A 25,812-nucleotide genomic window follows, 5' to 3' on the forward strand; every position below is an offset into this window, starting at 1 on the left:
TTATTCTTTACACTTTCACTCATTTTCATTTATTTTTATCAAACACAGTATTAGTCATAGAATATCTCTAAGGACACTTAAAATTATGTGTAACCGAGAAAGCTGTCTAAATTTAGAATGAAAGATAAAATTGAAATGTCATAAAGATTTATTTTTAATTTTTTTATTTATTTAATCACTTTAATTTAAATATTTGATCAGTTTTCAACTTTCTTTCATTTATACATTTATACTAAACCATCTCACTTTTCATTATCTTCTCTTTTTATTTCTTACATTTTCATTCATTTTTTATCAAACACAATGTTAATCACAGACACACATTACATTACAATGACACTGAATTGACTAATGCAACTCGATTTACTAATTAGCTCTGGTTAACTCACTCGTATATTCAACTGACGAATTGAACTCCCAGGAACCAAAATAAAAACGCTAACAGGACAAACTAAGCAAAAAAAAGAATCCACCATTTGCATAATAAAATAATTCAAAGAATGATTAATTGTGTCAAAGGAAAGAACAAAACAAAAAATGATCAGAAGGAAGAAGGATTAACTTTGGGTGACACTTTCCCGAACAGCAATAACTTCAAGTCATTCTCGAGAGGACTTAAGTTGAGGTCCAAGCAGAAAACCTTGTCATTACACGATCTCTTGAGAACTGAAACTTTAGCAACAACCTGGTTTATGGACGAGAAAACATCGTTGGTTGCATCTCTGTGTCTTCTCATGTGTCCTCCCAAGGCCTGGCCCAGAGAAAAACCCTGACCACAAATGAAGCAATTATGAATTTTGGGCTCACTTTGTTTTCCCAACCCATAGATTTTGCCCTTGTTTTTGAGTTTGAGTTGTTGTTCTTCACCTTCCATCTCCACCCTCTTGTTGTGACTAGCCCTGTGGCCACCCAGTGCTTGAAAAGAGTTGAACTTGCGGTTGCACGTTTTGCACTCAAATACTTCTTCAGGGGAAGTGGTGGAACTTGAAACACTTGTTGTGTCGGGTGTGATTGAAATTGAACAATTTTGCATGCCCCAGCTTTCTAATGTTGTTCCTTCATTCTCTCTATGTCTCTTCATGGCCATTGAGTATTGACTCGTTAGATTCTGATTCTCCCAAATGGGTGGTGTTGGGATTGTGAACTGTGTAATGTGTAATGTGTTGTGTGAGATGAGATCCGAGAGCGTGGGAATTGGTATATATATATAGAGAGAGAGAAGACTCGAGGACTTTGACTTTGATTATCTTTTTCTTTTTTTCTTTTGTGGATTGCTTTGATGGAGATAGGATTTTGGGTAGACGTGGTGGACACAACAAGTGAAGTAAACGTGAGAAGTAATGGGTTACCATAAAAGTGAACACGTGGCTACTGATCTATGTTCCTTGAAACTTCGAATTAATTAATGGGTACGAAATATTCTTGCGGGGCCTATGGTTTTAAAATTGTGGAAAGCATGGATGCAATTCGAAGAAAAGAGCTCGTAACTTGGGAACAAGCTAAGGAATTAAGTACATAATTTAGTAATGGTGTTCTGTTCCATACCATGCTTGAATGAATAACTTTGGTCTCTGTTCAAGACGTATGTGCTGGTGCTGCGTTGACATTTTGGAACTAAATGGATTCATGATGGATTGATGATTCTTTTTTGGTAAGCTCAAGAGGGTTCAATTAGAACAATATTTAATACGTCTGCTCACTCTTACTGTGCTTAATTAAATAAACAAAAATTGATTACATATTCTTTTTCTTTCTTATCTTTCAAATTGAGTGAATAGGTATTTTGGTTTTTGACTTTTAATCCATTTTATAAATTAGTCTCTATTTTTTTATCTTTACATTCGTTATGCAACCAAGTCTCTATCATTAAAATCCAATTTCCACTGTTAGTCATATGTTTATGTGGCAAGTCTTTATCCATGTAAGCAAATCCATGCGACAAGTCTTTGGACTGAATTGAAAAAAGCCTTCACACACTGATCCAACAACACAATGCTCATACTCCATCTCGGTGAAAACCGATCCAACAACACACCTAAAACATCACACACCTCTGCATAAAGCTTAAAACTATCCCTCACAACCTGGTAAAGCGCAACCAGCACCAAGCTATTGTTCTTGGCAGCACCACTGGGCCTACAACCCAAGACACAATCAAGCATCCGCAGCAAACGGTTCAACCTCTTCAAAACTCTCTCAGCTCCCATTTCCCTCACAAGAGTAACCTCATTCCTCTCTCTCTCAGCAGAACCAAACTTATCCCTAAACCCCACAGATTCAACAACACCGTCGCTTAATTTTCTCCTATAAGCCACAAAATCAACCTTCGCATCGAGATACAACGAGTAAACCTTAACGAAACCCACTTGATTCGATGAGTTGGAATGCATGTTGTCTCTGAAGTTAGACATGTTGAGAATCCTCGAGGTGCCGAGGTGCGTGGAGTGCATGATCTCGTCCTGGAAGGCAGGGTGGGCGTCGAGCAAAAGCCTGTGAACAAGCAAGAGGACTTTGATGGCGACGATCCAATCGGGAGTCTTGTTGGGCCTCTTGGAAATGGTGACGAGAGAAGCGTTGGTGGAATCAAGAGTGAACAAGAAGACAAAGCAGAGATTGCGAAATCGCGTAATAGATGGCCTAAACGATTTTCATGCCCTATATCACCTGTTTCCATGAGATTTTGATGAATCTTCACTTGAATTTTCCATGACTAGCATTGGTTTACTTCCCAGGATATTCTTTTGGTTTTGAGAATTGGTTGAAACTGGAAGTTTGGATGATAGAGGTTCGCGGTTATAAACAGAAAAGGATGATAGATTGGTGGATAAATCATCACATTATATTTCAAGTCAATCTCCATATTATTATTGGATTTGAATATGTTTTAGAGAATTTGTAATTAAATTAATTAATCTTGTATTTAAATGTTTTGAATTTGAAATTTAATGTGGCAATATTTTAATTTTATTTTTATTTCTAATACTCTTAAAATCATCATAAACATTGATTTTCAGTCCAAACCACTCCAAACCTGTGAAGAATGAGCAGTACTATCTCACAATAGCCCCGTAACAGAAAGTGTGGTTTATTTTATATATATAGTACTTTCAGTGAACCGACATAATAGTACTGTTGAATTACATGAGATATTTTTAGTTTGAATATATTTGATTTTAATTAAAATTGATTTTGAAGTAAAGAGGTACTCCAAAATGTTTCACTACACCAAAATTACCTAAAATTATATCAACTTAAAATCAATTTTTGGAGGTGAATCAAAAAGTACTGTATATCTCCGGGAGAAATAAACAATTTTTATATTTTAAGAAAAGTTCTAAATCACTAAAACTGGGGTAGTAATAAGGAGAAATTAAGTTCTAAATCTCCAAAAATGTATCTGATTCTTTTTTGATTGAATAAAAATCAGTATTTACACTTAAAAAAAAGGAGGAATCTGGGATTACTTTACGCGAGGCTGGGATGAAACGTCATAGAATTGCTTACGCAATGATCTACACGTTATTACCCGAAATTTGCGTACGCGTTCAATAATAACAAAAACAAAACACGAAAAGTAACGCTATAGTTTATCTTTCACTTTTCTTCTCAGGTTTCATTAGAAGTTAGAAATACGAAACTCCGATCAACCATCAATATTCCTAATTAATTAATCAATCAAACTATACAACGAAATCAATTTCAAAATAAATCGTCCTACACGAAGAACTGAAATTAAGAAGTCAAATAACACTAAATTTTTACACAAATAATGAATCGAAAGATACAGGAATAATCCATTAATCCTCTACAAAGAAAGATCGACTCTAGGAGCCTTGTTTCCGAACAACAACTTCAAGTCATTCTCCAAAGGCGTCAAATTCAGGTCCATCTCCAAGCACATGACCCTCTTGCTATTCGATCGTTTCAAAACCGGAGCTTTTGCAATTGCTTGCTTTATAGAAGACAACGCTTCATTATTATTATTGTCGTTCTCACTAATGGCACCTCTGTGTTTTCTCATGTGACCCCCCAGTGCCTGGCCCAGAGAGAATTCCATGCCACAAATTGAACACTCGTGCATTTTGGGTTTAGTCTTCTTGGCTTCTTCTTTGAGTTCTTCAGCTTCGAACTTGGGCTTCTTGTGGCTAGCCCTGTGGCCACCAAGAGCTTGAAAAGATGAAAACTTGCGGTTACAGGTTTTGCACTCGAACTCCGTTGGAGAAAAGGTATTGAGAAGAGGCTTATTGCTTTGTTGTTGGACACGCGAGAGTTGCATGAGACTTTTTGCCAAGCCTATGATGGTTTCTTCGGATTCGTTTTCTCCCTGTCTCTTGAGAATTGCTACCATGTTGTTGAATGTGTTTGTGTTGTGAATGAGATGGGTTGGTGAGGAACACTTCAACCCAACACAATGTATTTATAAGCACTTGTGGAGGAAGTCAAAAAGGTACGTAACGTGGAGAGTGGACACTGCTTCTTGTTTAACTTCCTACCCAAGGAAAGTCTATTTTGCTCACCATAACATATTATTATATCGTACTTGTTGTACTACAATAATAATAACTTTGACTTTTTGACTTTTTGACTTTTTTTTGCAATTTACGTTGATACCCTCGGTGCTTGCGTAATTGCTGATTTCATTTTGCAGCCTCTTGTTGTCTTCTTTGGTATTTACCTGCCTTAGCTATTTGCTGGCTAAAATATCTTAAAAATCAATTTTGATCTTTATAAAACTTTAATTTAATACTACTATTTTTTTTCTGTCCAGCAGTCTCACGCGGATAAAAAAAAATATTTATTGAATTTAATTTGGTTTTAATTTTAAAACATGTGTTTTCGTTGAAATATAAGAACTTAAAATATATTAGATTTTTATAAAAATAACAGTATTTTGAGAACAAAAATATATTTGGCTTAAATATTTGCATTTTTTTAAAATTTTGTTTCCTTTGAGATTTTTTGTTCATTGCTTGTGCTTAAAATATGTTGAAATTCAATTTTAGTATATATATATATATATATATATATGCCTCTGTGCAGCTTCACGCGGATAAAAATTTAATATTTATTGAACATAAAATATATTAAATTTTAATAATAAAAAAATACAACTAAGTTTTGTGATATTTTGAGGAGAAAAATATATATTGTGCTTGTTTGTTTTTTATGGACCACAATCAGGCACGCCAAATACCAGTTCACAGTTTCAGCCGCGTGGTCACTTTCTGCACGGTTGAGCGACCGAGTGAAAGGTCCGTTAGCACTAAAGCTAATAGGATATATACCCATCATATACACAACAGTTCCATGAAGCTTCCATTTTTTTTAGTCAGAATATTCCAACACAGTTTTTAGTTTAAAGTTGATGAAGAAAAGGGGAAGTTACTTCGGATCTGAAGTGTGTTGTGTGTGAAAGTGCATGTATATTACGTGGGTGAGGAATCTTCAGTCTTCATTCAACACGGACTGCGGTGATACCAATTTGGTGTCCAAGAAATATAACAATAATGTTTTACTTGGTGTATAAGAAAACGGATTTGATCAAAATGCGTGACAAAAACATGTTTTTCTTTGTGTTCTAGTTAACTAGTTAAGTTGAGCCGCCAGAGAGATCCTATGTGTCTCTGTGTTGAAAGTTGAAACATTATCCCCAACTCCCTCATAGTTCACATGCATATATAAAAATCAGCACAAATTTCTAGAATAAAGGATCACGTTGGAACATGCTTTTAATGGTTGTGACTTGAAAAGGCAGATAGAGAGAGACTATGAACGCATGCGGAAGTGAAGTTTCTTCACACCAAGTCATGGGGGAAAGAGGAGCAGCAGATTTTGAAAAGTAGTAAAAATAATGTGACGCGGCACACGATAAATCTTTACTGCAATTATTGCGGGCAGCAGTGTAAAACTGTGATGATAACTTGTAAACAGTTTTTGCGTGCTTAGAAAATTTAAATAGTAGATTTTTCTAAAATATAAGATGAGAAAGAAAAATCATGTGCGTTGAGGATTATAGAGAAATGGAGAAATACAAACAACAAAAACAGATTTGCGTGCAGAAACACTCCTCAATTAAGTAGAAAACTCTCATATAGTAGTTATTTTACAATAGGAAGGAAAACGTAAGGTGCTCATCAAGTGATGAGCAGCTTTGTGGAGTTTCATACTCATACCCAAACTAATGTAATTGTCAATTGACTGAATTCACGTCCGCGAAAGGAGTTCTATTTGGAGATGCAGCCAGACGTGGGATTTTGCTTTCTGTTTGGATCAATTTCAATGGGTTTTCTGTGGACTTATTATTTTCTGTGATCAGTGTCCTCATATCCTCAATGGATGCTGGGCTGGGAACTGGTATAATTCTTTTCTGAGATCTTGCATTCTGGTCAACCTTTTCATAAAAAAAAGAAGCAGAACAAGCTTTAAAACTTGTGTCTAATTCACAAGAATAAAACTAAAAAATAGCCATGCAAAAAATTTCACAAAGAAAAAATGTAATATTTGAAATAATTCTTTAACAAGAAAATATGTACCAAGTAATCTTTAACCAGGCTTTTTTCTGCTTGAATATTGATATTTGATACATCTTCACCATGCTTATCTTGTAACGAGTTAAGTTGCTCCAACCGTCTTGTAATCATGGAATCAATTGCCAACTTATTCTCATGGTCCAGCCTCAGTGCACCTGGAAATGCAATTTGTACTCAGTCCAATGAGAGACAAAAACGAATGAGAATAATGCAAGAAATTTACTTACCATTAACATCTTCCAGCAGGTTGCGTGTTATGGCATCATAATCTGAATCCATAGATAACGACGCAGACCCAATTTGTTGATTCAGAGTATGATTTGTCAAGATGTTTTCCCTGTTACACATTAATAAAAGTATAAAACACTATAGCTCATTCATTAAGAACAAGTCTGTGTGACAAACTAGCAAAACTTACTTCACTAAGGATTGTATCTCTGTAAGATTGTTCTTCTGGAGATTACAGAGGGACAAGTTGGCACTTTCCCACTGCTTCCTAGAATTGTCCACTGTCTTTAAGCTGCATATCATTATAAAAATATATAAGCAAAGTCAATTTTAAATCAATATTAAATAATTTTGTGATAGATTCTTCATAGATTCCTAGAAAGATATATGTAGTTTAAGAACAGAACAAAAACTCACCACTCCGAGAGGCAATTCTCCATGTTAGCTTTAATATCACTGGCTGAGAATATTTGTTCCACATAATGACTTTTCACATTCTCTACATACTCATTAACTTCCTTAGTACCATCTTTTGAAACTTCCTGCATGTTGAGCATCTCTAGCCGCAATCTTTTAGACTGTTGCATGCTAGTGTCCTGCATATGTCTTGATGCCCCTGAGACCTAAAATACATATTTTTTTTTAAGTCAGTGATACAATATGTACAACACCAGCAAGGAAATGAAACAGAACAATGCACTTGACTGACCATCGCAGTTCTCTTTGATGTCAAGGCTGCCAGAATTGCTGCAATTTTCTCTAAGGCCTGCCCCTCCTCTATCTCAACCTCTTCCTGTTTCAGGTTAAAGGAAAAAAATCAATCATGAGGCTGACTTTGTTGAAATTAATTAATTAGCTGACAGTTATGTATTTGTTTTATTTGATTAGTTTTAGATATTAACTAAGTTTACCAAGTTTTTAGGAGGTTGTTGCAGCACTCTGCACGTTGTTGCAGCACTATGCACATTGCAGTTTCTTTGCAGTTTAGATGTATCTTACCTATTTATTAGCTGATTGATTATTGAATAAAATGAGTTAATTTTCTCCTCATCTCAGAGTAACAGTGGTATCAGAGCATATGCTATGCATCCAAAGATTCTGAAATGATCTACCGCTGGCCTCCTCCCTTTCCAAGCTTCTTCTGGTGTCATATTTTGAACAGAAAAGGTTGGACTTCTATTCAAAACATGAATGCTCCAATTTACTGCTTCCGGCCAAAATGATTTTGGGACATTTCCTCTTGCTAGCAAGCTTCTCACCATGTTGAAAATGGTCCTGTTTTTTCTCTCTGAGACACCAGTTTGTTGTGGTGTATATGCAGTTGTAAGCTCTCTTCGAATACCATGTTCTGCACAAAAAAATTGAAATTCTTTGGAGCAATATTCACCACCTCGATCTGTGCAAAGAGTTATAGACTTTCCTGCTTCATTTTCAACACTTGCTTTGAAGCTTTTAAATGTAGAAAACGCTTGGTAAAAAGAAAGAAACTGGATGACAAGGCTGAAAAATGTGTCTTCCTTGGTGTAAGTGAGGTCTCAAAAGCATTAACAAAGAAGATTGTGATCAGCAGGGATGTTGTTTTTGATGAAGAAAACACTTGGGAATGGGAAAGGCAGCAGCCTAGTCAAGTCATTTACGACAACGATACTGAACACGAGCAAATATCAGTACCCTACATGCCCAAAAACTCCACAAATTCAACTCCTATAGCAGCTCAATCTCATTCCCATGTTAGAAGAAGTAACTGGAATTCAAAATCCAATTACTCACTTTGCTTTGTTTGCAGATTGCGATCCTACAACTTTTGAGAGTGCTGTCAAAGAAGAAAAATGGCGCAAAGCCATGAACGATGAGATTGATGCTATTGAAAGAAATGACACATGGGAGCTGTGTGATCTTCCAAGAGGACAAAAAACAATTGGTGTGAAATGGGTCTTCAAAACAAAGTTGAATGAGAACGGTGAAGTTGACAAGTACAAGGCTCGTTTGGTTGCTAAGGGATACAAGCAACAATATGGGACTGATTACAAAGAAGTGTTTTCCCCGGTTGCAAGACATGACACAATTAGATTGGTGGTTGTGTTGGCGGCACAACAATCATGGCAAATTTTCCAGCTCGATGTCAAATCCGCATTCTTGCAAGGATACTTGGAAGAACAGGTATATGTTGATCAACCCCATGTCAACCCCCTGGTTATGTTAAGATTGGAACTGAGGAAAAAGTTTACAAATTGAAGAAAACCCTTTATGGACTAAAACAAGCCCCTCGGGCTTGGTATAGTCGAATTGAATCTTATTTCATTCAATCTGGTTTTTCAAAATGCCCTTATGAGCATACACTTTTTATTAAAACTAGGGATGAAGGGAAAATTCTCATCGTTTGCTTATATGTTGATGACCTTATTTTTACTGGAAATTGTGATGCCATGTTTAAAGAATTTAAGAAGTCTATGATGAATGAGTTTGAAATGTCTGATCTTGGAATGATGCATTATTTTCTTGGCATAGAAGTGGTACAATCAAATGCTGGTATTTTTATTTCCCAAAAGAAATATGTGGGAGAAATCTTGGACAGATTCCACATGCACCCAGCAGCAGCATTTGGTTGCAAGTTGCACAAAGATCATGAAGGGAAAAAGGTTGGCAACACATTTTTCAAACAAATTGTTGGCAGTTTGATGTATCTAACTGCAACAAGACCAGACATAATGTATTCTGTGAGCTTAGTTAGCAGGTACATGGAGTATCCTACAGAAGAACATTTGTTGGCTGCCAAAAGAATCCTTCGTTACTTGCAAGGAACAAGAGATTTCGGGCTGTTTTACAAGAAGGATACAAAGTCAAATTTGTTGGGATTTACTGATAGTGATTTTGCAAGAGATCAAGATGATAGGAGAAGCACTTCGGGTTATGCATTCATGTTTGGAACAGGTGCTATTACATGGTCCTCCAAGAAGCAACCGATAGTCACTTCGTCGTCTAGCACAGAAGCTGAATTTGTTGCTGCAACTGCTTGCGCTTGTCAGGCAATATATGGCTAAGAAGAATTTTGGAGGAATTGCAGTTCAAACAATTAGAAGCTACACAAGTCTTTTGTGACAACAACTCATCTATCAAACTCTTAAAAAATCCAATGCTACATGGAAGGAGCAAGCATATTGACGTGAGATACTATTTCTTGCGTGAACTAACAAAGGAGAAAATTGTTGAGCTTATTCACTGCAGAAGTGAAGATCAAGTAGCTGATTTGTTCACCAAGCCTCTCAAATTAGCATCATTCCAGAAACTTAGAGCCTTGCTTGGAGTATGCACAATGGAAGAAGGTGTAAGGGACTTGAATGTGTTTTAGATTTGAGTTCATTAAACTTATGTTTGAAACATTAAGTTTAAGGGAGGCTGTTGAAATAAATTAATTAGATGGCAGTTATGTAATTGTTTTATTTGATTAGTTTTAGATATTAACTAAGTTTACCAAGTTACCAAGTTTTTAGGAGGTTGTTGCAGCACTCTGCACGTCGTTTTAGGAGGTTGTTGCACTTATTTTCCCTAGTTTGTAGCTTTGCAGTTTCTTTGCAGTTTAGATGTATCTTGTCTATTTATTGGCTGATTGATTATTGAATAAAATGAGTTAATTTTCTCCTCATCTCAGAGTAACAGACTTTAGAGATTAGGGTATAAGTAGTTCAATATTTTCATACCTTGAACTTCTTCTCAAAGTTAGTTAACTGCTGGAACCTCTCATTTTGACTTTCTTCAAGAATTGTCATGACTCTAGAAGAACGGAGATGAATGTCATCAAAGAAGTTTACGGCTGCCTCTGAAACTACTCGTGCTGAAGTCAGACTTTGTTGAAATCCCTGCATTGATACGCGAAGTTTATAATTTCATGATTAAACTATAGCTCTAAGTCTTATGCAAAAACAAAACAAAAAAATAGTTTACAAATCAAACGTACTTCTTCTTGTTGTTGAAGGGAGAATGCTAGCAGCTGCTTTTGCTCGTCAATAGAATTCTGGATGTTGCATATTACATCCTTGGCTTCATGAACAGCAGTGGCAAGAAACTGTTGGGGCACACAACATAATGACAATTTAGTCAATGCCTACAGTGAAATTAACAAAGAAACAACTAAAATATCTTGCTTTGTTACATTTTCAACAGCCAATGTTTGCGATGAAACTTTAGATTGTATTTGTTCCATATCAGATGAAGCTTTCATGTGCAATGTATTAGCTAGCTCCTTCAGGGTCTCTACCCCTGAAGTGTAAATTCCTGTCATTTTGTTGATCCTTGATTCTAGAGTTTGTGCAGCCTGAAAAAAGATTATCATAAAATCAGTTATGGGTGGAAACGTGTGGCAAACATAACTTGTAACTGAAACAAGATTTCTTCCTTTGTCTTACATCATTTTTACTGGCAAGATAGGAGCTGACATGGTCTTCCATGCTTCTAAGTTGTTTCTGTTGTTGAGAAACACATCCCGTAATGGTTGTGTGCAAGTCCTTTAAGCTCCCATTTAAGAGAGACCCAAAATTCAAAATTGTTTTTTGATTTTCTGCCTCCAGTCTTTCTTTGTGATCTGCAAGAATAATAATAATACATCAGATGAAAAATAATTGATACCCCCCCTATTTTACTGTTGAAAACTTGCAATTTAATGCAGGAAAGGGAATAATAAAAAACAGCCAAAGAAATTTCAGTAATTATATTCATACTTACTACTTTCTAACTTTCTATTGATAGATCTTTTCAGAAACATATCGGTTTCGAAAACAAATTCATTTTCACGTCTCATGAAGCAGATTTCTTTAAAACTAGAACAAGAAACATACCCAACTTTGAGGACAGTAAATTAATATCATCCGATGCATTCTGCAGATCAGTACACATTTCCTTTGCACGCTCAATCAAGGCATTTTCTGTTTAGACACAAACCAAAGCAAAGAAAATCACATAGTGAATTGGATAAAAATAGCATAAATCTGCCAGCTATTTACACAAAATAAAAGCAAATTACAGTGAATTGAATAACAGCATAAATCTGCCAGCACAAACCATCAATTAATTTACCTGATTTCAGTAGCTTGGAAATGGTGTGTTCCTTCTCCTTCAAGGTTGAAACTAATAGCTTGTAATTCTCTTGGAGGCCATGCAAGGTGTTGCTGGTTTTTTCCAAATTCACCTGAAAGAGGAATTTAATTTGAGAGACAATATTTTTGAAGGATAAATTATGAAGGAAAAGGTTCTAGTTACTTAGACAATGCACCTTGCAATCCTTAAGCTCACTTTCTAATTCCAGTTTCTGTTCTTGCTCTGTTAAATAGAGTTCACGGAAGCTGGCCACTTGCTGCAAAATAGATGGGAAGAAATAATTTATCAACAAAGTTCCCATCATACACGATAAGAGAAATTACAAACAAAGAAATGACTGGGAATACCTTCTCACTAAGACTGAGGTCATTCTCTAATTGCTCTATCTTCTCATTCCTTGACTGAATGAAGAGGTTGCAAGAAACATTAGACTAGGGAAATTGAAACAAGTATCACGAAAGATATAGCAGAATAGGAGGAAAAGACTTGAGACATACATAAGCATGCTCAGTGATATGAATATTGCTAACAGAAAATTTTGAAATAGTGGTTTTTGTTTTCCCCAGATGATGTGATAATTTGCAAACTTCCCAATAGTATTATTGTTACATTATTTGGCTATAAAAACAAATATATGACCTTCTTTTCAGCTTCTTCCTTGGCAAATCTTTCATGAGAAATATAGACACCATTCTTCTCCCTTGCTGCTTGAATATCTGCATTCAATATTCACTTAGACAAAGATGAGATACAAAATCTTCTCTACATTCCAAAACTTAATAAAATAGTGGTTGGTGAAATGTACCTTCTTTCATCCTATCAATTTCCATGTACAAGTCCTTCAACAAAACAGCCTTTGAAACCTTTTGGTTTGCCTATTAAAAAAAATCACAAAGCTAAAAACACTGCTTTTAGAAGAATTTTAACTTGTAAGGGACTATAGCAATGGTAACTGACCTCAGGCTTATTCTTTATGCTTTTTGCACGACTAGCATAGTCTAGTGTACTAAGTGTTTCTTCCATACAATAAGCAGATGGGGAAATAGTAGCAATTATGCATGTCTTTGTTTTCCCTCCTAAGGAGTCTCGCAAAATCCTTGTAAGCTTACTGTCTCTGAAACAACACAACCGATTGGCATGAATCTTAAGGTGCATGTCTTTCAAATTCTAAATAAACAATGATAATTGAACATGATGTTAGCATGAACCTGTAAGGCACATGAGGAGAATGTTCCACAAGCGCATTTATGACACGTCCCAAGGTGAGTAAGCTCTTGTTTATCTCCCCTGCTTCTCTAGCACGCCCCTACAATTTTATTACTCGGAATGATTCACTGATTATATCATGATTGTAAATGCATGCATAATATAATAGCATGGGTGCAAATTTAATGTCAATCCAAAAATAGATCCCAGGCAGGCTTCATATAATAAAAATCCACAAAAAAGAAAGACAAATGGGTACCATGAACAATCAGTTGAAAAACAACTTATGTAAGTCCACCAAAATAGGTCATAGTCTTTGCATATTGTTATCCACACAAAAGAAAAAGTACCATGGAAAATCAGGAGAAAAACAAGCCATAAAATCTAAGTCATAATCATTTTAAAACTAAAACTAAAACTAGCCACTGCTAATCTTACAAGTATAATTAATCTAAGTCATAATCATTTTAAAGTTAAAGTAATTAATTGTACATTCAAAGTAAGATGATATCTCTAGTCAGCTATCAGCTGTTTCATTACAATGCAGTTTATTTTGCTGGTCAAATCATCATTTAACCACCCATTTAGTTTAACAGGATATATATAATTTTCTATTTGATTGCAGTACAGTATATTTTTCTGGCCAAATGACAAACTATCAAACACAATTAGTCACCAAAAATAGAGTCAAGTGGAGAGATTTTGCTTTTACCTCACGTGCTCCCGAACGCAATATATTTTCGGATCCTGCCAAATCAACAAGATTGAGCTTGCCACATTTAATTAACTCCTCATCACCAATCACTGTTTCTTTCACATACACAGTAATGGTGAAGACTGAATGCGAACGACTGCACCAAAATAACATTCAATAAGCAAAAAATAGCTTCCTACAAACATGAATTTCTTCTGCAACTTCAATAAAAGGAAAAGGGACCTGCTTCTCTTGTTAAGCAACGTTTCTGCAGTGCGCCTTTTTGATGCTCCTCGTTCCAACAGAGTATAAATTTCATTCAAACTGTATACTGATTCTTCTTCAAGGCCTCTCACAAATACACTACCCTTTCCATCTTCCATAAGGGTTATAGGTTTCTTTTGTTTTTCGTCTGTAGGCCTAGAATTGTCTTCGGGGGACAACAAATCAGTTATCTCTTCGTTATAAAGCTCAAGGAATGTCACTTTTATGCTATAATCAGCATTTTGTGCTTCCAAAATATCAAATATTTGACGCACTGCTCTTGGAATGACACCAGCCTCAGCAGGTAAATCACCACCCTGTATATTAACTAACCATGTCATTTAATGACACTTTCTGTGAACCAAAGACATATAAGTTTTACCAGCCTCAGCAGGCAAAATGTGTATACCTTATTTCTCATTCCACCCTCCATTGTATAAGTTTTACCAGTCCCTGTCTGGCCATATGCGAAAACAGTGCAATTGAAACCATCTAGAACTTCATTAACAATTGGGGCAATGGCTTGTTCGTATATTGATCTTTGCTGTGATTTAGGTCCGAATACCTTAAGAAATGTAAATTAAAAACAATGTTAACTAAAAGATCATTACAAGATATTAAGATTTAATTACTCATTTGATCCTCGTACTAACTTGTTTTAGTTTCTACACATACACTTTTTAATTCATTTTAGTCTCTCTACACACACTTTTTAATCAATTTTATTCTACCCAATTTTGGATGACAGAAACTAAAACCGAGTCTGTCTTTTAGGTGTAAGGACTAAAACGTAAAGATTATGAGGAGATTGGAACCAAATAAATAATTAAACCAGATATTAGCCAATCTAAATACTTGTAAATGTAAATTATACCATACCTTGTCAAAGGTGAAAACTCTATCTACTTGCTTGTTAGCTAGAGTCTGCATAACTGAGACTTCCCTTTTGTTTTCATAACATGTCACCACCCTGGGAACGTTCGATCTGAGCTCATCATCGCTTAGTGGCCTGATATTATTCATAATAAAAATAACTATTAAGATGGATCTATCTCATAGCTCATGGTCACGGAGTGAAAATAATGGTTTTAAATTGCAGTTGCGATCGCGTTGGTGTGAGCCAGAAAACTTTTACACTGTGGACAATTGCGGGAAAATAGGGCCGCAATTGCGATCAAGATGCAATTGCGGAGTGTCAAAATACCTTGACGCTGCCACCGCAATTGTGGTTGCGGGCCACAATTTAAAACCATGACTGAAATTGAAAGAAGAAGAAGAAGGACCTGCATCGAAGCAAAACTTGGACGTTGGTCTCTTTATCCTTGTCCTGACGGTTGGAGCCCCAATCGGAACCCCTTGAATCGGGACGACGCCGTTCCGGGCGAGGCGTCAGGAACGGCGACGGAGAAGCCGACATACTCGACCCAACTTTCTTGTTAGACTGATCAGGCGTCAATGGCATCATTTTCGACTTTTACAAAATTACAACCTCTGCGAACATCAAATGAACCCCACAATTTTTTTAAAAAAAACCAAAGGTATAACAATTTAAAAGTTCAAAACAGAACAGATCCTAATAATGGTATCGTATTCGACAGGAACATGGGAAATTAAGGTGAGAACATACTTGATCGGAGAATCTGAGAAAAAGAGAGGGTGGAAAGGAGATCCTCCTTTAAGGTTGGTTTTGTTTTCCTTGTATTTGGTTTTGAAGGGAGTTTGAAAATTGAAGAGGGGTGAATGAAATGAAGTGTCGCGTTGCTTTGCCAACGGCTACTTGAGAGTTATATCTAGGCACGGATAGCCGTTACGAGATTAACACTCTCCAACGCTTGCGACCTAAAATTCAAACTTCTTCCCAATATCTTTTTTTTTTTTAACTAAAGGTATATGCCACACTTCTTTCCAATATTTTATACCGTTGATTTTTTTTTTTTTTTGTACATACAATTATACCGTTGATTCATTCCCAAAGTTGGCTTTTTGACATGTAAAATTAAAAATTATTTGAAAAATGTTAATAAAAAAAGTTGCCAATTTTGAGTTTTTTCCAAAGTTGGCTTTTTGACATGTAAAATTAAAAATTATTTGAAAAATGTTAATAAAAAAAGTTGCCGATTTTGGGTTTTTTTTTTTTTACGCGTTGAACATGCTTAATAGATGAATAACATAGATCTTCATCATTCTATTTAATAGGAAAAAATTGGTACCTAGAGATTAAAAAAAAGAGAAAATATAAATATAATTGAAGTCTAAAAATATAATGTAATAAGAAAAAAACAGAAATAATAAATATAGACAGCAAAAATAAATATTAATAAGATATTTTATATATATTATTATTCAAGATAAATGTTAACAGTATATTTTAGCACATTATTTCAAACATTTTTATTGTTGATTAAAATTCATTGAAAATTATAAATTTTTATGGATTTTAATGTTTATTTAATGATTTTTTCCTAATTTTATAATTTTAATAAATTTTAACGAATAATAAAATGTGTTAAATAATTTATTTTTACTTTTCAGCATTCTTCTAGTAAATCTATACCCTTAGTTGATTATCAAAGTTGACTTTTTGAAATGTAAAATTAAAATTAATTTTAAAATGTTAATATAAAATAAATTATGAACTAATATTGACTGTTTATTTTTTCTTTAAGCATGTAGTCATATAGTTAGAGATTTGGGTAGAGAATATTCTAGGTACACAAAAACAAAATTACTTTGAATTATTTTCTTTATGTACAAAATGTGTTAGGATAGAAAGACACCCCAATAGTATTATGATGAAGTTGCCAACAAATGTCCATCTAGAAGTTTAATATTGGACATTATGGAGTATAATTAAGGGTGGACTCAGGATTTAATGATTGGGGCCAAAAACAATAAAATATATAAGATTAATATTTCATACAAAATATTTATATATTTTCTAAAATAATTTAAAAACATATAACAAAGAACATATTTACATAGAAGATATTAAACTTATTTTTAAAGTCCCTAAATTACAAATGATAATAAACAATTTCATATTACACCAAAAAATTAATGAATTAAATTTATAATAAAAATTAGTATTTATGTTAATTATATCTTTCTTACAAAAATTCTTATTAATCATATTCCAAAAACCAAGTCAATTTGAATAAATTTTGTAGCTCATTAAATTATCTTTTAGGACAATAGTAGCCAACAACCATTGAAAAATAATTTACTTTCAAAAATTTGAAAAAATGAAGAAGAAAAATATTTGTTGTAACAAAGGGTACAACTTAAAAAACAAATTATGATAAACCTTTAGTGTAACTTGATATCTAATTTGCTTTCCTAGGATTTACATATAAAGTATGTTTGTATTTGTCCACTAGGATTGAAGGCAACACAGTAGAACCTATTATAGAAAAATATTGATAAAAAGATAAGCTTTTTTTTTTATGTATTACAAAATTTAAGTTATCAATCTTATATATAGTTTTTGTAGAGTTTGACTCATTGATGTTGATAAAATCATTTGATTATAAACTCTAATTATTTATAACTTTTAAAGTAGTAATAATATTTTATTAAAATATAAAATGATAAGTAATACTTAAATAATATAAAACTAATTTGAAAATGATTACTTAATAATATTTTTTTAAGAAACAACCTAATATAAAAAACTAACTTGTAAAAAATTTGAGAGCTATTATATGTACTAACTCTAAGCACTCGAAAAAGAACCAATAGCTAACATGGAGTGTTATTAGTTTTTTAAAACAAATATTAACTCACATTTACTTAGAAGGAGTAAGTTCAAAAGTTATTCCTTAGATATATTTGAAGAAATTTATAGATATACTTTACTAACTTACCCGTTTAATTAAAATTAAAAGTGTTTCTAAAAAAATGTTTTTATAAAGTGATTTTTAATAAGCAACTTAATTTAACAAAAACAATTTAAACAAACACTTACAAAATTAAATAAAAAATAAAAAAATATACTTATTTTATTAAAAAAATACTTTTAACAAATAAATTTAAATAAACGAACCCTTGTTAACTCACTACTTTTAAGAAAAAAAGTAGGTATATATTGACAAAAACTATATGCATTTGTTAATATATATATCCACTTATTTTATAGAAGGAGTATGCTAATAAGATACACTTTGAGTATATTTAAGATAATTATAATTATAACTTGTTAATATTTTGTAAAAAAAATAGCTTACTTTTCATAAAACATTAATAAATAAGTGTGTTATAACAAATTCCTTAATTAAAAATTAAAAATTTAGAAAAAGTACGGTCTATCTTCTTTTATTATGTAAACTTCATAGAGTATGGTCTTCAGTTCAAGTCAATTAAAGTACGGTCTAAGGTGGCAAGCAGGCAGGTATCATATGATAGCATTACTTGTCTCGGGTGATTAAATTTGGCTATGTCTTGGACTATGCTATGCTTATCTTATAAATCATTAGAGGTTGACAAGTCTTAGGGTCTTACGCAAGTTAATGAGCAATTTTATAAGAAGTCATCAGCTGTTATTTTTCTGTTTTCAAGCATTTTACCTTTCTTTTTGGCTTTGTTGCTTCTGTAGTATAATGTTATATTTGTGCTTCTACTTGAAGCATTGTCATTTTCAATTCTCTTCAGAATCTTTTCAGATTTCAGTATGTTACTTTGTCATGGAACAAACTAATTTCCAAAATGGGGTTCTTCTTAAACTTTTTCTCCAGCAGGTGGTCTTTTGGTACGTGAACGTCATGCATGGCGCCATCACCACTGGCGCTTCCGCGAAGGAGCTGCCACGTGGAGAGGGACGCGCTAGTAGCAGCAGCGGCTTGGCCTTCTGCTTACGTGGAGTGGGACGCACAAGGTCCACTAGCGCGTTGTGCATGGAGGCCAGAAACGCCAGTCAAACTGGCGTTTTAGTAGTAAAAATAATTAATCTTAACAATAATAACTTCAAAATGAAAATAGGTAATTACAAAATTACTACAAATATATTAAATTAAATATGATACATGAAACAACAATACATCATCAATTAACACTTTCAACTTCAACGCTTAACAATTTTTAACACACAAAAAAATGAACCTAATCTAATTAAAAAAATACTACAACTTCATATTAAAATAAATTTCGTACTCAAAATAATTTCTTCAAATAAATATGATCTACAAATTTTTTTAAATGAAAGTTGAAACGTTCATCAATTATTAACACACTAATAAATCATTAACACCAACCTAATCTAATTAAAAAAATACTACAAAATTCATATTCAAAATATTTTATTTTCACTGATAAAATTTTCTTCAAATAAACATTATTACATAATTTTTCTTTTATTTTAGACATTTAAACACACACTAACAAGCTTATTAAATATAACAAACTAATTTATTTTTTTATAAAAAATACTTCAAGATAAATCTTTATTCCAACCTAACAAAATAACTTACAAAAAATGTGTGATACTACATAAATTTCGAAAACCACCTAACAAAATAACTTACAAAAAATATGTGATCTTCCAAAACCACCTAACAAAATAACTTACAAAAAAAATTGATATCCCAGAAATTATCAAACCCACGAAAGCAACAAGGAAAGCAACTGCAGCAGCCAAAACAGCTGAAAAAAATGGTGAAGGAGGGCTGTATTTAAAGACCCTAAAACGCCAACCCCATTTGCGCCATTTTCTACCCTAAAACGCCAACATCATTTGCGCTTCCAAACCCCTAAAACGCCAACACCATTTGCGCTTCCTCCCTGCTCCTGCAAAAGCTGCTCCTGCTCTGCTCCTGCTCTGCCAAAGCTACTGTGCTTGCTGCAAACGTAAAACGCCAGTTTGACTGGCGTTTCTGGCCTCTATGCACAACGCGCCAGTGGACCTTGCGCGTCCCACTCCACGTAAGTAGAAAACCAAGCCGCTGCTGCTACTAGCGCGTCCCTCTCCACGTGACAGCTCCTTCGCGGAAGCGCTAGTGGTGGTGGCGTCATGCATGGCGTTCACGTACCAAAAGGGCACCTGCTGGGAAAAAGTTTTAGAAGAACCCCATTTAAGGAATTAGTTTGTAAAAGGGCACCAGTTAAGGATTTTTGCCGGCTAGCTATAGTCTATACTTACAAAGCAACTTTCTTAAAATTTCCAAATGAATATGTAAGTATGAATAAAATTTATAGTGCATGTTCTGCATTATTTGGGAGTAATGGATGTAAGACTGCGAGAACAAGGACCTAATTTGGTGTCATATGAATGAGTGTACCTGGTGAATTTTGCTTAGGTAGCAAGGATAGATTCTTTTTGTGCCATCTTCTATTTTAAATGTTATTACACACAGTACTTATTGTTTGCAAAATCATTGGTGGTGTGTTTAGTCTATTTAATTGTTGGTGTATTTAGTCTGTTTAAATAATTTATTTACCCCTAAAAGGCGAAATGGCTTCTCCTGAGTCTAAGATTTATTACATTTGCATTTCCTTCGTTAAAATGCATTTTTTTGCACCCCTAGCGGTGTTAACTATTTTTAGTGAAGGGCTTAAATAACCCTTCTTAAAAGGGGTGTGTTTCTTTATAAAAAAAACGGGTGTTGTGCTGATAGTAAAGTTAGGTAAAGATGAAAAAAAAAGATAAATAATCATTTTTGTCTCTTATGTTGATAAAATCATGTTCAAAAGATTAAAATTCAAATTTTAGTCTCAAAAAGTAAAAAAATGTACGACAAATTTATTTATCTATTAACTTTCGTCCGATGTACATCTAAGGATAAATTTGTTGAGCATTCTACACCTTCAGAGATAAAAATGACTATTTATCCAAAATATAATTTAATTTTCATTTTTCTCTTTTTTTATCTGTACAAGCATAACATTACAATAAATACTTAAAAATAAGAAAACAAACATAAATTATAACAAACATAATATTGATTAATAAAAATAATATGTTGCTCTAAATTTCTATTATGTTTGTTCTAATTTATGCTTGAGTGTTTATTGGAATGTTATGTTTGTTACGATCTAAACAAAGAAAAATTAAAATTAAATTATATTTTGATTAAATAATCATTTCGTTATTGTGTATAATACTTACAAATTAATTCTTGAATGTGTCATGTTAACTCTTTTGTTAATGGATAAATAATATTTTTTCACTTTGGAGACAAAAATTTAAATTTAGATCTCTTTGAGAACCAATTTATTTATAGATACGAATGACTATTTAAAAAAAAAAAAAAACTTCTCCACGGGAACCCTGGACGTCCACCTCCTTTGTCTTTCTCTTTGCCGCTAAACCATCCCATCCCAACTCAAACACCAGCACCACCACCCTGAACCACCCCTAACCACCGGCGCGGCACCCGATCGGCGCCGCCAACCTCACAACCGCATCACCATCGTCACCAATCAAATCACCAACGCACCATCGGCACGCCGCGCAATCATCTCTATCGACGCAAACAACATCTGCGTTGTCGTCCGCTGCTTCAAGTGCAGCCTTCAACGCTAACGCATAACGCAAGAAGATGAAGTTGACTAACGATTAGCGAAGATTTGACCCGAAAAATTCCCTTTGAAGAGGCGAGGAGGTGCCTTGTGCGGTTACGGCGTGGCGGTGCCGAAGTGGTGACAGCGGCAAGTGTGTGTTCTGAGACGGATCTGAAATTTATTTATATTTTGTTAAATTTGATTCTCAAACTCTCCTCTTTTTACTGATTTTGTAATGATTCTGATGCTGATAATTTATAAGATAGTTATTTTGTTTTGTTTTGATGAGGTTCTGTTGAATATTGTTTTATGTTACTACCCTAGAGAGAAACTGCTAAGGATTGTTAGTGTTGAAAGTTATGTTTTTTATGCTTGTTTAGTAGTGTTGAAGTGTTCTTGAAAGAGCTTTCTTTTGTAGTTTTATGAAATTTCTGAAACCGATTTAATTGTTCCTTGTGTTCTTGTAACTATTGTTGAAATTAAAGCAAATGTCTATGAAGAAGATAAGGGTATTTTGAAACAAAAATTTCATTAAATCACATGTGCATGACACATGTTGTTGTCGTAAAATTAATGGAATTGACTGTGAGGGGTGCCTGTGTAATGAAATTGAAAACTTAAGGGGTGTCTGGGTAGGGATCCATGAATAAATAGGTGCGAAAGTAATAAGTCTTACACTTAAGGAGGTGGAAGTGAATGTAATTTGCTCAACAATATATAATAGTAATAATGTTTGTATGCTTTATATTTGTGTTGTATGGTAAACTGGTAGTTCGATAACAATGATGAACTAATGACAACTTCCATGGAATTAAGAGCTTTTTAGTTTAATCATATGCCTGCTTGCCTGATAATTTGTAAATGAAAGAGTGGCAGAATTGATGATAACTTCCATGGAATCAAGGTTTTAGAAGTAGTCCTATTATCATATGCTTGATTTTCTGATAATTTGTAATTGTGTGCCACTCGATTGTTTTGCCATTTTTTTTACCCAAATACCACCATTTGAAAAATTAAATACATTTCTATCACCCAAACCTTTTGGGAAATCTCAATGGGGTTTTTGGATTTTGGTTTTCTTTTTCTTCTGTTTTTTCGTTTTTTTTAATAAATAAAAAAAATTATTAATTTGCCCCAAATCTTTTCCCAATTTTGTTTTGGTTTGCATTTTTAAAACATTGATTTTGGTTCTTTAAAAATGAAATGAGGCAGTGAATTTATTTTAAGTTTAAGGGTTTAAGGTTTTCGTGGGGTTACTTTGTGTGTGATTTTGCTCGTGTTTGAGGTTTTTTGGTTTGAATATTCATTTATTGTTATAGTATTCGTGCAGATAAATCCAATGGTATAATTTTGAGGTCTTGAATTGGTCTAAGAAGGCTTCAAAACCGTATTCGAAAATTGGAAAAAAATCATTTTTTTTAACTTAATGAAGTCATTTAAGCTTTTCAAGGGGTCATTTTTGGCCGATTATGGTTTGAACAACAGTTCAATTCCGTAGAATTCATGTAGATGACTCCAATGGTATAACTTTCAAATCTTCAATCGATCTAACTAGGGATAAAATTGGTGTCTGAAAACTGAAAAAATCATTTTCCGAACTGTGAATTTCTGTAAGCTTTTCATGGGGTTCAAGCACGATTACAAATGCTTAGGCGTGACACACTTACATAAGCAAACCATTCTATATATACACCTCACGTTATGCCTAATCGGGAACAATAGCCTTGTTGGATTTGTAACACATGAGCCGTAGCATCTAGTGATTTGTCACGGGGGAACAATAACATTCAATAATAACACACTGTACAATAATATATCTAATGCATCAAGCTTGCAGAATAATCTTCTTGGATTCATGTCGGAGGAACACTACCATTCAATAATGATAAGTTGAACCGTAACATTCAATAGGTGGTTGATTTGTGTTTACTCAACCATTATTTACTTATTTGTTTCAAATTTTAGTGGACGCAAATATTAAAATACAAAATGTAAAAAAATTTCCTTCCTCTAAATGTCATTAATAAATAAAATAAACAAACGTATATTGTGTACCATCATTCATCTCCTCCTATTTGATTTGACCTGCTACTGGCCTACTAAATTTGCAAGAGTAGGATGAATCTTAGTCACTTCATCCTGTCTAGGAGCCATTGTTTTTAGTTTGTAATCACATTTAAACGCTCCCATCTTGATTTCTTTGAAGCCTTTGGTCTTATCCGTCTAAATATAATCAAATTCATTGAGTTTTACCAAATGGAAAAAAGGAATGGAAGCTTAGCGGAGGAAATAAAAAATCAAACCTAGCTTTTGCAATTTTTGGTCTTTTTTTCCCTTTGAGCAATCAAATATTGAGCTTTTGTCCCCTCGTAGGATGGCACAAGATCGTCACACCCCTTTTCCCTTTTTCAATACCAAGCGTGACATTTGAACCAGGTAAACAAAATTTTCAATTTCTAAGATATTCTTTTATACATTTTTATCAGAGTAATTGTCTAATTGATATTTGAATCTTGAATATATTGAGTTCACGTAATTTTTCTCCTCAGAAATTATTTACATTTCAATTTGACTAACGGTAAAACCATGAAAAATAATAATAATAAACTAAACAGCTTAATGTTTCAGAAATTATATTTGCCCCGCCCCCCCGGGTGAACCACGGAAATTGTTAGATATAATTCAGTTGATAGTTATTTCCTGTTATACATTAAGTAGACGTTAGTTATTTTTGTTGAAGTTAGTTATTATTGTTAATTGAATAAAATATATTGGGTGAGTTGTATATAAAGGAGAATGTTATTATAATTCGTCACCAATTCAGATAATGATTTTTTTAAATCTTTGATTCTTATTATGGTATTAGAATTTAGGTTTAGAGTCTAATTTAATCTTATAAAGTCTAATTTAATTTTATAAAATTAACTTGTAAGATAAAAATATCTAAAACCTTATAAGATTACATTAATCATATAGTAGGTATGAGATATGAGAACACATCCTTTATAGTATATAACTCAACAATACCCTTTTTCACTCCTAGAAATAGGCATGTAGAGTGTGTACAATGAATAACAAATTTCCCAACATCCAAAACTCCAATTAAGAGCAAAACACTTTCTTCATATATATAGAAAACAACTACTGATAACTTGCAAATTTAAATGCTAATTATGACAAGTGCCAAATTAAGTAGAGTAGAAATAGTACCATTTTGGAAGAGATGGATCGACCATCATCACCTATAACTCCATCTGTTTTGGAGATCTAAGAAAGCAACACTTTTGATTATTTGCTATAAGTATATATATATATATATATATATATATATCCACTTGAAATCAATCCAAAATCACTTCATAATAAATTTCCCCATTTAAAACAATGTGAATTAAAATGATCACTAATAATCTCCTCCTTAATTTAGCCATTTCTCTAACAAAGACACCAGATAACAACCACTACCTAGCTGCACCCCCCCCTCTCTTTGCGGGACAACCCGACAACCAACACAAGTGCAACATAGAAAAACACACTCAAATTGACCCTCTTCTCTCAGTAACCAGTGTCGAAACGGGTAGCGATATTGCATGGGACATACATCACAACACCCACCACTTGGCCCATGCAGAATAATCTTGCTAGTTGTACATTTTTGTGATTTTATTACATGTATTAATTCGAACTAGTCAGGGTTGTGAGTTTTTCTTATAATTGTACATGGGGTGTAATAAATTTTGCTTATTGAAAATCATATCTGAGTTTTAAATGTAAAGCTAGTATATATAATGGTTTATCATTGTGGCGGCACTGGCATCATAATTCATAAGTTATATTACAAGATTGTTCTAGTATTAAAGAAAAAAAAATGAGAGATGACGGATTTGATTCTCCTCATTAAAAAAAATTAAAAATTAATAACTGACATGATAAAAAAAAACTCATAAGTCATACTTGTTCTTGTTCACAATATTTTATAATTTCAATAATCATAATTAATTCAAAACCTAAATAATATCCATTTGTTTTGTTTGTCATCCATAATTAATATAAATAGAACTTGAATATCGACGTGAAAACAACTAAAGACTAGGAAATAATGATAAAAATAAACCTAGGAACTACACACCAAACTCATTAATCGAGAGTTACCAAACATTTATTTATATATGTAAAATTCAAATAACTTATTAACTCAGATTGTAATAACTCAATCCAAATCATAACCAAAATTAATTAATTTAGGTATCGTAACCTAACAATCTTGAACCACTTCATCATTGATTAATAAAATAGCATAAAATTTAA

General features: G+C 33.4%; 3 protein-coding genes and 1 long non-coding RNA gene across 4 annotated transcripts; 1 reads left to right on the forward strand and 3 right to left on the reverse strand.

Moving 5' to 3' along the window:
• Positions 1 to 452: 452 nt before the first annotated feature.
• On the reverse strand, positions 453 to 1,181 carry LOC114370942 (zinc finger protein ZAT11-like). The gene has a single exon (XM_028328347.1). It carries the CDS (start codon positions 1,085 to 1,087, stop codon positions 542 to 544), a length of 546 nt encoding a protein of 181 aa, XP_028184148.1. The 5' UTR covers positions 1,088 to 1,181; the 3' UTR covers positions 453 to 541.
• Positions 1,182 to 3,645: 2,464 nt separating this feature from the next.
• LOC114370311 (zinc finger protein ZAT11-like) lies at positions 3,646 to 4,409 on the reverse strand. Its single transcript, XM_028327620.1, has one exon. The coding sequence runs from the start codon at positions 4,346 to 4,348 to the stop codon at positions 3,806 to 3,808; it is 543 nt and encodes a 180-aa protein (XP_028183421.1). The 5' UTR covers positions 4,349 to 4,409; the 3' UTR covers positions 3,646 to 3,805.
• Positions 4,410 to 5,984: 1,575 nt separating this feature from the next.
• Positions 5,985 to 15,793, reverse strand: LOC114369227 (kinesin-like protein KIN-5B). Its single transcript, XM_028326421.1, has 24 exons — positions 15,641 to 15,793; positions 15,297 to 15,504; positions 14,893 to 15,022; positions 14,423 to 14,578; positions 13,993 to 14,330; positions 13,768 to 13,906; positions 13,058 to 13,155; positions 12,807 to 12,963; positions 12,655 to 12,724; positions 12,489 to 12,565; positions 12,197 to 12,250; positions 12,025 to 12,105; positions 11,829 to 11,940; positions 11,591 to 11,677; positions 11,162 to 11,337; positions 10,909 to 11,070; positions 10,714 to 10,821; positions 10,457 to 10,615; positions 7,468 to 7,551; positions 7,176 to 7,381; positions 6,949 to 7,050; positions 6,758 to 6,867; positions 6,534 to 6,685; positions 5,985 to 6,391 (listed from the first exon to the last, which is right to left on the reverse strand). Exons 2-24 carry the CDS (start codon positions 15,476 to 15,478, stop codon positions 6,191 to 6,193), a joined length of 3,141 nt encoding a protein of 1,046 aa, XP_028182222.1. The 5' UTR covers positions 15,479 to 15,504; positions 15,641 to 15,793; the 3' UTR covers positions 5,985 to 6,190.
• A 7,834-nt stretch (positions 15,794 to 23,627) lies between these two features.
• Positions 23,628 to 25,311, forward strand: LOC114369545. The gene is made up of 2 exons (XR_003657657.1): positions 23,628 to 23,940; positions 24,932 to 25,311. It is a non-coding gene; the product is annotated as an uncharacterized LOC114369545 (long non-coding RNA).
• Positions 25,312 to 25,812: the final 501 nt, after the last annotated feature.

The sequence above is a fragment of the Glycine soja genome, chromosome 10, assembly GCF_004193775.1.
Source record: "Glycine soja cultivar W05 chromosome 10, ASM419377v2, whole genome shotgun sequence".
In the NCBI taxonomy this organism is placed as follows: Eukaryota; Viridiplantae; Streptophyta; class Magnoliopsida; order Fabales; family Fabaceae; genus Glycine; species Glycine soja.

What these genes read in the sequence shown, in the direction of transcription:
- LOC114370311 (XM_028327620.1), bottom strand. Translation starts at nt 4,348, where the DNA reads ATGGTAGCAATTCTCAAGAGACAGGGAGAAAACGAATCCGAAGAAACC.
- LOC114370942 (XM_028328347.1), bottom strand. Translation starts at nt 1,087, where the DNA reads ATGGCCATGAAGAGACATAGAGAGAATGAAGGAACAACATTAGAAAGC.
- LOC114369227 (XM_028326421.1), bottom strand. Translation starts at nt 15,478, where the DNA reads ATGATGCCATTGACGCCTGATCAGTCTAACAAGAAAGTTGGGTCGAGT. An exon ending in CCTGCTGGAAGATGTTAATG is followed by an intron (nt 6,686 to 6,757) that starts GTAAGTAAATTT and finishes TTGCATTTCCAG; the next exon opens with GTGCACTGAGGCTGGACCAT. An exon ending in GCCTGGTTAAAGATTACTTG is followed by an intron (nt 6,392 to 6,533) that starts GTACATATTTTC and finishes TTTTATGAAAAG; the next exon opens with GTTGACCAGAATGCAAGATC.